Source organism: Corvus kubaryi, unplaced genomic scaffold (assembly GCF_017639235.1).
Source record: "Corvus kubaryi isolate FWS band 111438036 unplaced genomic scaffold, C.kubaryi_AGA036_p1.0 37385, whole genome shotgun sequence".
Lineage (NCBI taxonomy): Eukaryota > Metazoa > Chordata > Aves > Passeriformes > Corvidae > Corvus > Corvus kubaryi.
The window spans coordinates 28,270,171-28,283,368 of NW_024581127.1; the positions used below are offsets into that span (position 1 = coordinate 28,270,171).

The following is a 13,198-nucleotide window of genomic DNA, read 5'->3' on the forward strand; positions in this document are numbered from 1 at the left end:
ACTGTTTAGGTTTTTGATGGGCTCTTTACTATCTGAAAAACTGTAAATGTAGGGAGAACATTGTGAACAGGGTCATTTATTCATTATTATTAGACAATTTATTATTGACACTGGTTAGGAGAAAAAACACGTCAGAATTAAGCACTGCAAAAAGAGCATTCACTCCATCCCTTTACTCTAAATTCATACAATGTCTTTATAATGAGATAAATATGATAGATCCATATTCATAATCCAGAAACTCTGCTTCTTGCTACAGTACCCCAAACATATACAAATGAGAAAATTCACACCTGGCATATATGTTTAAACAGGGGGTTTCAGGATGTCTGGAACCCTGTGGGTTACATGCTTGGAGATGATTTCACCACGGAACAAAGCTCTGCCAGCTCAGAGCTGAAATGTGGCCTGGGACAGTAAAGCTCTGCAATGGGAGTGTATTTATCAAGGAAACCAAACAGCCTTCAACACCCTCTAGTCTTCCCTTCCTGATACCAGTTGGTGCAGGTATTGTACTGGGGCTATGGCGTGATGTGTTCTTGTGGAGCCTGGTAGTCAGGTTGGTTTCCACCCCTGGAAACACCACTCACAAGTAAGATTGATAATAAACTGTTGGAGGAATTTTTGGCAGCTTGTCTGCAACATCACAGGAGAAAATTTAACCAAGGTTACAGAAGAAGATTATTTCCTTAGAAAAAAAATTTTAAAAACCCCATCAGCCCTTTAATAAGCTCCTTTATTTAGGGTTTTACTTTTTCCTCTTTGTAGTATCTGAAACTGAATCTAAAAACTGTAGATGAATTTAGAAATATGATAATTTAAATCATTGTATTGGCTGACATCTAGCACTGCAGAGAAGGCAGAGGAAAAACAAACATCAAAAATAACTATTATTTCACCAAAGCAGGACTTTTTTTAGGCTCAAGTATCATACTGAATGTCATCTTGTTTCCCTTCTCTCCTCAAAATTTCTGCCTAAGGAAAATATTAATATTAATTAAGTTTCTGTTTAGGCCTTTCAGTAGATGAGGCAGATATAAGGAAATGTTTTCTACAGTTCTGTTTTATGCCAACTTATTTTTCTTCCTTTGTAAATGTCACTATTCTCTTTAATAACTATAAATCTTTGCAAACATTACAGAGTGATTAGAAATGGGAAGTAGCTGTACATAACATATTACCTTTTTTTCTTAGAAGAAATATTGAACTGAGTTCTAATTTTTATTCAAAGTGTTCTGTGGTAATGATACAGATATTATGAACTTTTTGTTATTAATTATATGCATCAATGTATGCCATAATACTTTATGTAACCTAGGGAAGATTAAAAAAACATCTCAGAGTTCTCATTACTTCTGTTTTTCTTAATAAAGCTTAATAAGAGAAAAAAGAAACTAAGCCAAATTATATTTTTCAGTATGCTGTAAAAATGTCTTCTTTAAAACTATATGATTTATATAAGATGTTAGAGCAGGTCCAACAATCCTTTATATGGGATTATAAAGTAATACTTTTATTTAGAAGTAAATAAGTATTTATAAGGATTTTCCTTAAAATCTAAAGAAACTGCCTCAAGTTTTCTTTCACTGATCTCTTTGCTTTGATGGTAATTCTTAGCAAACTCCAAGAGTCTGACTAACAGTGACTATTTTAAAGAGTTATGATAACTCTATTTAAGCTGATTGAGAACCAGTTAAGTGACACATCTGAAATCTAGATGTGATTGTGTATTCCTCCTTAGTGGAAGATCCTTCTAGGGAGGCCTTGAAAGGGCCACTTTCCAAAAGTCCTATTGAGGATTTACAGGCAAGTAGGATAACATTTACAAAAGGACTCAGACCAGTAAAATGAGCAATTACCATGCAGACATGGTGGTGGTTACAACATGACAGCAAGACCATAAAAACACAAATAATATTTTTCAGTACAATAATGTTATCACTGTATGTTCAGAAACACGACATTTGGACAGTGATTGAGGAAAGTGATAATAGGAGGAATGGTGATGATCTGCCTCCACCACACTAATGGAGATTAGTCCAGGAATACTGGTTTTTGTGCTTTAAAAGGGATTCTCAAAAACTGAAGGTGTTCCAGAAAAGTAGTCCCTAAAACTATTTGAAGGAATAAATTTTACAGAGTAAAAACCTTGCCATGACTTTGGTCTGTTTCTTTTATCAAAAGGAAATCTGAGAAGCACCTTGATCAAAGCACCCAGATGCATTCCTGGAGGAAGTCAGTGGCTACAAGACAGTTCTTTTTTCTGGGATTGTTCATAGCAAGAATCAATAGATGTAATTCCAATTCAGAAAAAATCAAATGGGAAACAAGTCATACTGAATAAACAGTGAGAGTGTTAAGGCACTGGAATATGCTACCAAGATAGACAACTATTTAGACAAGACCATCTCTTGGTGCATTCAGATGAAGACCAGGAATTTTTCCAAAAGATACACCTTTACCAGGTGTGAAAGCTTTATGCAATATCAGTTGGGTATGTTGAGAAGTCCATGTAATTCACAAGTCCTTAAAATTCAGGATCTGTCAGTATCCATTTCCAAAATTTTCCAAAGGCACAGGCTAAGTTCAATACAAGATTTAGACCGTTTTATTTTATGCAGCTGGTCCCCTCCATAAGAGTCCAGTGAGGAATCTTGGTTTCCTATAAAGTGCAGAGGGACAATTTGTCTCCTTGAGTGGGACAGAAACACCAAACCCTTTCTAGGGAACCAGGAGAGGTTCCTCTCTGTTGGGCGTCTCTACTGTCAGAGCATCAGACAAGTATTGTGACATCCAGGTTACAGAAGCCACAAATAAGGAACACAGTCAAAATGCCTTTCTTTTTACTAAATTTTAATTATTCATGATCATACCACTCTAATCTTTGTAAGCAAACCAGTTCAGTTTCTGCAGTGATTCCTCCCTGTGGCTTCCACCTTTCAGAGGATTGTTCTAGACCAGTGGATGTATGGATGTTCTAGACCAGTGGATTAATCAATGATGTGTTAAAAAGAAAATCAAATACCCAGAGTAGGAAAGAAAATGCATGAAGGAGCCTAGAACCTTGAATTTACGGACTGGGACATTCACTTGAGAGGTGACCATCCTGATGATCAGGTTTTGCAGACACAGAAGTTCTTTCATCCCAAACCACAGATTTCTGGATAAGAAATTCTTGGCTCTGTAAAAGGGACTGATATATTTATTACTGTTTCTTTAAAATAAATTCACCTACATTTTTGGGATACCTACTCCTGTGTGGCACATTCAATGTTCTCCATGAAGATTTGAGTTTAGAACTGCAACAAAAAAATCTCTAGAAGGTTTAAGTAGGAGATGTGTGACAAGCCACAAAGAAGGGGGGAATGTCCAGGCATTTAAAGAAGTAAAATTTTCAGTTCTCATAAAATTAAAAAAAAAAAAATACAAGAAGGAAGTTGAATTCAGAATTAAGTGGCAGGTGAGGGAGAATTCACTGGATTAGACTTAAATGTAAATGCCTTCCTTGTTCCTAACTCCTTTATTGCATATAATCTTTCTATATGAAGTCAGTATTGGTTAAATATAGCTTATGGAATGATTAGAAAATATGGTTAATGATCATGAATGCTAGCTAAAACTGAAATGTAAAGCAAGGCAATAAGGCATTTTATATACATAGTCTTTCTAAAATATTTCTGTGACGTACACACACACATTTTATTTGGTGTAAAATACGTTTCTTCAGTTAAAGTAGCTATTTTTATCAAGCCATACAAAGCCAGACATTACCCCTATAAGCTTTCTAAGACAGGACTGAGGTAATTCTTTCACCTGGCTTGGTTTACAATGTAGACCAGAGTTGATGAGGGTTTTTTGTTTGCAGAGCAAATATTGTAGGTTGCATTTACTAATTTGCCAGTGCCCAGTCAATAGGCTGTGGCATCACTATGTACATGAGAAAACACATTACTATTTAAGATAAAAATAGCTGACTCAAAAGAAATTTGAATAATTACAGAAGTCTTGTCTTTTTTGGCTTTAATGTGTAAGCTGAGAGAAAACCACAAGGGTCCTACTGATACCGTGCAATAAATGTACAAATACCCCATAACCTTGAACCATAAATGAGTAAAACACAGTGAGGGATGTAAATCTGTACATCAGACTAAGCCACTTTAGGTTCTCCTTATAGTAAATAGATAACATGGTCTATGATATTCAGAGTGCAATTAGCATTTTCCTGTAGTAGGTACCTACATTTGGCTGGATAAATGATAAGATAAACTCCATTAAATGTACTTCATTGCCTCCACTTAGAAGCCTTATTAGTCAGCTCAGATATTGACACTTAAAGATAGTCAAATTAAATTTTGACCAAAGAAACATAAAAAAAATGTAAGCCTAGCAAAACTGAGCATGTGTTCTGCTTGTATTTTTGTGCTTCGCTTTTTTTCCGATGAGTGCTAACTAAGTAGCAACTACTTTTCCTGATGTAATAATTTCCTCTGCTGTGTTTAATTAATTTCATTGTTGAGTTCGATAGAATCCAGCCTAAAGAGTGTAAACCTTGCTAGTAACTAACAATGGCTGTGGGAACTGATTAGATGACCTTAAATGAATAGGTCTTTTAACCTTCCCCATTTCACAGAAGAAAAGAAAAAATAAAGCTATGGTCTTAAAAAAAAAAAAATCCAGCAAGTACCAGAAGTATGAAACTTCCCTAGAAAATGTGGTGGGTGGTCTGCTTTCCTACAATTCTTTGTCCAGCACTACAGAAGCCCAAAGTTCTGACAACAACATCAGCTTTCACTTGCTATCAGAACTCATCATCTTTCATAAAACTTTATCAGTGTCTTCCAACCTCAATGGCGATATACAATCCCTGTGGGGAAAATCTGCACATATATTGTTCAAAGTGATCAGAGGGTATTTCCCAAAGCTCCCAAATATAGAATTGATTTTTTCTTTTTGCAAATAAACTGTGTTTAACTCACATGTGCTAGTCGATCAAATCTGGCAAAGAGTTCATTCAGCATTCGGACCAGCTCCTGGGCTGACAGAGTTGTGGAGAGGTTGGTGAATCCTTTAACATCTGCAAAAAGAATGCTAAAAAACGAGAAAATATATTAGTGTTTCAGTTGATTTCACTTAATTACTGAGTGTCTAAGTAATCTTGTATTCTACTAGTGGAAGGGTCATTTTACTACATTTGAAGTCATACTACCTTTGTTCTAGACCTCTGTACATTGTGGAGTACTGAATATAAATATTGAAGGGATTAAAAAGATACTGCTAAGGGTGAGAAAAAGTTTTGCCAAAAATGGGAGTCCTGCAGTTCTGTATTTTCAAATCACATAAGACTCAAATCCTAAGACTACAGACAGATTTGTGACAGTCTTGATACACCTGGCTAAGGCCAGTTTTATTCCATCTAATTTTAGGCATTTGACAGAAGTACCTGAGTTAGAGCTATAGTGCTCCCTTTTTAAGGTACAAATCTTTAATTGGTTAATTCCTTTTTCATTCTACTGAATTTGCATGGAGCCCAGTGCAGTCATACTTTGAATTTAGGTGTATCAACTTGTGTGCGTGCAGTTGTGGTACAATCTCCATTAACAAACTACTTGCAAACAGACCTCTAACCTGTGTTTGAACATCCAGCTATTTTTCTAGCCTTTTGACTGCTCACTGTGCCTAAAATGACCACATGTGAATATAGAGAAACATAAGCACACACAAAGTCTCTGGTGTGCAAGATACCACCCAGACCAAAGCAAATAATAGCTCAGTACTTTTTAGATAAAGAGAGTATTGGCTACTTTATAAAGTAGTGATGTTCAAAAATACACATATCATTCTGGCACAAACCTTATTAGCACTTGAAAGTCAACTAATAACTGGTGTTACAGAGTAGCAGAAGATTTTTTTTCACAAGTCATCACTTTAGGTGGTGACTTGTACAAGATCACAATTTGACAACGTCTGAGAAATTCTAATATAAGCAATAATAAATACAGTCATGATCATGTTGTCTACTCATAATACAATTGATCTTCAAATTTATGGACTGGTAAAGGTTTGGCTGAGGATTAAACAAGATGCTCACAAACTCGGTAAGATTTTTACCGGTGAGAAGAAATAAAATTAAAAGGTAAAATACCAAGTGACTCAAAGAGGAATGAATAGTAATAATAGACTAAATTTATAAAGATTAAAATTTTTCAGCTACTGATTTCTACACTTTTAGTTATCAAACCAAGAAAAATTTCTAACAGGTTATTAATTTTAAGGATTCATATAGCACTGATTTAGGTAGTGTTCAGTACTCAACATTTAGGGGAAAAAAAAAAGGTGAAACCTAGTTTTGAAAAGATCTAGTTTCTAGAAGCATTCATAGAAGCCAACCAGTATCTACATTTTAAAACACGCAGAATCTTAATTTCAAATCTATTTCAAGCATAAAATATGGTTCAACTTCTCACCCTGAATACAATCCTTTTGCATTAAAAGAAAAAGGCCATCTTTTCCATGTTTTGATTCTTCTACAGCAACACTTTGAGTATGAAAAAGGTTAATGGAAGAGGTTTTAATTCAGTGAAACCCAAACCTTTATGAGGGTCCTTGACACTTTCAACCAGATTTAATAAAATAATATGTCTGAGCTACTGCATGGCCACAGAAGCAGCAAATAATCAATTTACTCTTCTGCAGAAGTGCAAATTATTTTTATTGAACTTGTCCAGACAAAGTTATATTTTGGTTTCATTGAAAGGCAAAGTACATGCTTTCCTAGCAAACTATCTACCATCATATCCAAGGATGCTTATTTTTCACTTTCTTCAATGATGATTTTAATGATGGTCACTCAATATTTTGCCCTTGTGTTTTTGGGAAAGACATATTTCCATTTAATATGGAAAACACTAGTGGCTTAAAAAAAATTTTGGTTTTTGGGAACTACAATAAAATCAAGATTATGTAATGTCATGGAGTGGAAGTTGATCATTCTGGTGTAAATGTACAATTAGGACTAATTACTTCGAGTAGCAGCTCATAGGATAATTATCACCTTTCTGATAACTAACTTCAGGAAAAACAAAATTTAGAGAGAGGAATAAAGAAAAGAAATGGGATTAAGAAATTAATAATAAGACTGATTAAATGAAAATGGCTCCTAAGCAGAGGAACCATATAACAGGTCACCATCTTTGAGAGCATCTTACAAGTCTCCATCTCATTCTTCAGTGTGTGGGGTGAAGCAGCAGGTTGTGGCAGAATATGTGTGCACATGTAGGCACATTCCTGTGCAATCCTGACCACTTAATTAAGTGAAAAAAAGACACAATTGGTCCAGGCTCATTGTTTGGTTCAAATGGGTCTTGCCATTGCAGTGGCATCCAGCCATCCTGATGAATACAAGAAGGCACCAAAATGCTTCTCTGCTCAATTAAACAAGGGTTCACTCATTTTCTAATTTATGAATGAATAAAGCAACAGAAGGGAAACCTTCAAACAAGAGTCATTTAGCAGCATCTGAGACCTTAAACATTACAGAGAGGCTACTCCACCCACCTGACATTCTCATAACGATGAATGTAGATCTTATGGAACTGGTGCTGCAAATGTTCATCTTCTACATTGGTCATATCATTTATCATTTCCAGGACTACAAACCGTGGTAACACAGAGAGCACCAGCCGTTCCTAAAACAAAGAGGAAACCAAAGTCTCAGTACCAATCTGAACTGGTATTTCACAATGCCCTGTTTAAAGATCTGGATAATTGGTTATTTAAGATGTGACCCTCCTCTCTAAAAATTCTAGCTCAGACCATTTGTGATAATTCACCTTTTCAAACTGAGTCCAGAGTCCAGCATGCTTCTGGTTTAGGTAAGGAAGAACAAAATGAGTACACATGAAGCCATTCAAACTGCCCTCTCAAGTAGGAAGACTGGAGAACATATTCAACATTTTTAATTAGTTTTGTCTGTGTTTCAAGAACACTCAGGAAGAGTAAACATTTGAGATGTGTTTATATACATACACATGCTTATTTATAATGTAAATCTTTAATGTATATTAGTATAGCATTCAAGTATATTAGTTTATTATTAGTGTGCAAACACGGTGTTATCAGAGCATATTAGTGCACATGTACTTCTAATATTAGTGTATTAGGAGATATATACATATACACACCATTGCTGTTTCCAGCCCTGTTATAATATAATTAACCACAGAATTTTCACAGAATTTCACTGGATATTCTGATTTGGAAGGGACCCACAAGGATCACTGAGTCCAGCTCTTCTGTGACTGGCCCTTTTGGGGTTCGAACCAGCAATCATGGTTATTAGCACCATGCTCTAACTAACCACCTCTAAGTACAGTCAGGCAAGCCCTCAAAAAGTAATCAAATTCTTTTGTGAAAGCCCTAGATCATCCCCTGAGAGATTTTAGAATGTCCCTGCTTCAGTGATTCATCAGTTTAATGGCTTTGACAGATTTTGCAAGTATCCAACTCAAATCTGTTTCTCTGCAAATTAAACCTTCTTTTTATCCTTCCAAATTGCGAATGGATAATTATTGATTGCTCCTTTCTCTGTAATAATCCTTCTGTATTAAAATACTGTTATTGTGTCCTCTTGCCCTCAGTCTCTCTCTTTTTTTTTAGATTAGAAAGCTTTGTCCAGTATTGGAATATATCACTCCCAATCAATCTGAAGCAAAGCTATAATTTTTCAATTTTCTTTTACTTTACAGGATTGCAAATACTGAAATATTCTTGAACTAAAGAACAGAATGCTAGCTATGTAAGCTACTTATCACCAAATTTCAAACAACGTTTTGGGGAATAGTATATATCTAGGGAAAACGAGATTTAAACTTCCATATCAGGCGCATATGTGGACTGTAGAACACAGATAAAGTTCTCTCCTCGCCTCTCCTCCGCTCCCTTCCCCTCCCCTTCCCTCCCCTCCCCTCCCTTTTCTGTCAAAGAAATTGATATTGAATTTGTTTTGAGGTAACTTGATATTAGGAGGATATAAAATAATCTCATATTATACATGCTGTGGGTTATGCCCCTTCTTGAGGGTGAAAATTTGTTGAGAGAGAACAAGAAAAACCAAAGAGGGATGATGGGTGGAATGAGAGAGACGAGCAATACAATCATGACAATAATGATTTTTATGCCAGCAGGATTCAATGTCATGGATGAAATGTAGCCATAGATGAAACATCTGAATAAATGAAGGAATCCCTCCCTAGCTTTCATAGGAGGTGATATCATTACTAACTTACAACTTTCACAGATCATGAAGAATTCTCACTCTGAGCAGTCTTAGTCAGTAGTTAGTAAAACAATCCTCAGCTCTCATGGAAACACGTTTTGGGTAAACACTTCCATTTGTCTAGATGGTAGCCCCAGCTGAGTTGAACTATATGTTTGCTAAAGAGGGGAGAACACAAGCTGCCAAAAGCTGCACTGGAGCACAGGAGTGTTTCACCACTGGAGCACACCTGTTACACTCCACTCCAAGAAGGCAGCTTTCTCCTGTGCTCCTTCCTGCATAACATGCTGACAGAAGACGAGAGAACCAAGACTCTCCTAATATTTAATCCACCTATTCTACAAACCTTTACTAAATCAAGACCTGCCTTTGTGAGGAAGGGACGAAAAAATTATGCAAGTAATAGCTGATGCAGAGCAGGCTGTGAGTAGTGAGATCATCCTTAATTCTGGGAAATAGCCAAGCTCAGACTTTCTGTTTTCCCATACAAGGTGGTTCCAATTTTAGCACATTTGCTTTGTCTTGACTTTCTTCCATACTTTCCACCTGGGAATTCTGCTATCCTTCATTCTTCTGATGTGTAAACACTGGATGTGATGCTTGTGATAGCAAGAAGAAAACCAGTCCTTCAGGAAGTCCTTTACACTCCTGGAAACCCAGGTTTTCACAGGAACATCTAGTCCTCAGGTAGCTTCACTCACAAGCGAATGTCCTATGGCTTCTTAAGAGGGCATGTTTGCAAAGAGCTGCTCATTGGTAGTCTAGGAACCAGAAATATTTTTAACGTTTTTTGTCCTTAAGCCTCCTATAACTGAAGGCACTTAGGCTATATATTCTCTTATTCCTTCACTACTAAGATACATAGCTCAATATAACCAAAAAATAAAGCCACCTTCTGAACAAATCAGATCAGTATTTCAGGGAGTTGTATGATTAAAGTGTTCAATGACTTCTTGTGAAGATACATTCAGAATAATACCAAATTTTTTCACTATAGAAAGAAATATGTTGTTTCCTACCTTATCCATGTAAGATGATAAATTGGAATACAAATAATAATAAAAAAGGAGATTAAACAAAAAAGAAAGAAAGCGGAAATCCTTGTTGTTATTGAGCTGTTTATAAAATCTGTGATAAGAGAACATTAAAAAAAAGGTCAGTTCCTTCTTATATATATGGCTGAAATAGAGAATGGGTTTTTTTCCCCAATAGGAAAATCTTACATTCCTTATTTGCATTTGCCCAAGGGGGTATCAAGCAATGCCTCTAGAAAGTTTATTTAAAATAAAGCATAGTTGACTTGGCACATGTTCACTAAGCCAAGAAAATTGTGCTTAGTACATTTGATATCTTAACCTTCATGCTACTCATTAAGGTAAGTTAAACGTTCTTGTCTGCACATAATATCTGGCAGTGACCCATAAAACTGAGGTTAATTAGTTTGCCTCTGTAGCAGCCCTCCTCCATTTATACTGAAGCATGTGATGAGCCTTTGCTGGAATCACAGTTGAAGGCTCATATACAGCTCATGTCACTACTTGGTATGATGTATGTTGTGCTAAGGAGGAGCGCTGCAAGAAAAGCAGCATTGAAGTGTGTATGTGTGTGTCTACATATATTTTTATGAGGCACTTCAGCTACCTTCAATTCTCTGGTACTGAAATATTGAAAGGACAGAAAATTTTTCCCTCTACGAGCATCAGCTGTCCTTTGCTATTCCAAGCTGCTCTTACATCACACTACACTGACAAGGTGGTGGGGATGCTGAACCAGGCTCCTATTTCACAGATTTAGATACTGTGGTGCAGAAGAACACCACAAATGTGTGGAGGTCATATAGAAAAGACCAGTAGCTAATCCTGGAGAAAAAAATTGCTATTTTTTCATAGTCCTCTGTACCTTACTATTTGCATGATCAAAGAGTCTTCACATTTCTAGTCAGTCTCTCTTGGAAGGCATTTTTAGAGCTGGAGGGGAACACACAAGAAAAAATTCCTTCTCTTACAGAGAAAGGCCTAATGAAGTGTCATGAACTCTAGGGTGAAGGAAACTCCATTGTTGCGGTTCTTCCCCCCGCCATGGGGTCCTGGGAGAGGGGCCCTGGGGCAGAGGCACGGGGTTTCCCTGCTCCCTGGCCAATCTTGTTCCCCACTGGTTGTTTTGTGTTCTCCTGGGCAGAGAGGACCCTGGCGGTCCCGTGATTGAGCAGTTCCTTGGCAGAGCTCTGGCCATGCGGCTGGAAAATAAACACCTCTGAAAGCATCTACCAAGAATCGGTCCATATTTCTTTTCCATGGGCCTCACTGTCTTATACATGTTGCATTAATCCCCACTGCAACACTCCATTACCCAGCTCTGCTGAAAGCTTGATAGTTGAGCAGTGGACTAAGTGGAGACAATTCAAAGGTAAGCAGCAGCAGTGGTAAATGGTTTGAAAAGGAACAGAGATACATTTGTTCAAGAGAAAAGACATAGAAGAAAGAAAATAGCAACAAAGGAATTCCAGAAAAGAGCTGGTAAACTATTCTTCTAATAACAATTCATGAGATGAATCAGCCCTCGCCTTTAAGATGGAGCAGAGTTTAGAGTAAATAAATAAAAAAAAGTACCTTTAACCCAAAGAATAACCCTGGTAAAGAAAAAAGACCAGTAAAAATCACTAAATGCAACAAACTGATGGTAGAATTCAGGTCTGCATTCAGACACCTGAGTTTTGTGACTACAATGTAGTTATGCCCAAACTTCCATTTCATCCAATGAATCTGAAGAGATACTCAACAGGTCAGATGTAAATGACTCCTTTGTTGTCACTATGGGTCTCTCTGGGTTCTGTTGCCTGTATTGACTAGATCTCAGTCAGTGGTAGTAGGAGCCCATAGATGTAAAGAGCGTGCAGTCACCTAGTTTAGGAAGTTTTTAAATATGGAGCTGACTCCTACCCAATCTACTCCTTCAGGAAAATTTAGCAACAGTGAAACAAATCCTGCAATGATAAGTAAATTAACTTAATGAGTCACACACATCTATTTAAAGTATCAAGACTGTAATTTAACACTGATACTGACTCTAAGGCCCATTTACTGTTTTATGCATCTGTAATAGTCATTCTTTGTTGGACAGCTTCGCTGTGGTCTGCATGCACAGATCCCTTGGGTCACTTGTACTGAAATAAGGGGGGGCCAGTGCTTACAACTGCACAAACATAGCTAGGCGCATTCATGGAGAAGTGGGACATGTCCCTGATGAATAAATAATGACCTTTGCAGCAGTTTTTGAGAAGAGTCAATTAACCAGTGCACAAGGTCTCAGTCTTGTGAATAAAAACTGGAGACCTTTCCACTTGGGCTGACCAAAGAGAGCAAAAGACCAACAAGCACAAAACATCAACAAGCGATTTGGGATCTCAAGGAGATTGCTAAGATGAATATCAAACTCCCCAAGGTTTCCCTGTAGGTGATGTGAGGACATCACCCCTGCAGGGTCTGCCATCTGCATAAGCTCCCTGCACAAGCTCCGCTTAGGTGGTATAGATTTTCCTTTGTTTCACATCACCTTTATTGGGGATGGCTTTGCCAAGGCATGAAAAGCCCCTCTTGACTGCCATGTCAGTTCAGATTCTGCTCTTCCTCCTCTACATGTACCACCAAATGGGGGAACCTACACAGATGTCATGGATGTCTTTGGATTTTGAATCATGCTGCTTATGGCTGTTCCCAAGACACTTATGTAAACCTGGAGTGGGCGTACCCCAAAAGTGTTTAACAATAGATGCTCTAGAGAAACTGTTTCACATTTTTCATCTTGATTTTTAAGAATCATTTTTCTAGAACCATCAAGTTTGTCTTTAACAACATCTCCAATTAATATCAGGGAGGTTTTATTGTCTTAAACACTGAACTTAATAGGATGTGAGAAGGGCCATTC

The 13,198-nt window shown here is 37.1% G+C and overlaps 1 protein-coding gene across 2 annotated transcripts in view; it reads right to left on the reverse strand.

Annotated features, from left to right (window-relative positions):
• The window catches only part of ADCY8 (adenylate cyclase 8), a 121,902-nt gene that overhangs the window by 63,813 nt on the left and 44,891 nt on the right, over positions 1 to 13,198 (reverse strand). For both annotated transcript variants that reach the window (XM_042035911.1, XM_042035910.1), the window contains exons 3-4: positions 7,555 to 7,685; positions 4,977 to 5,088 (exon numbers count right to left, since the gene is read on the reverse strand). In XM_042035911.1, coding sequence (XP_041891845.1) covers positions 4,977 to 5,088; positions 7,555 to 7,685 — 243 coding nt within the window. The remainder of the gene's footprint in view (positions 1 to 4,976; positions 5,089 to 7,554; positions 7,686 to 13,198) is intronic.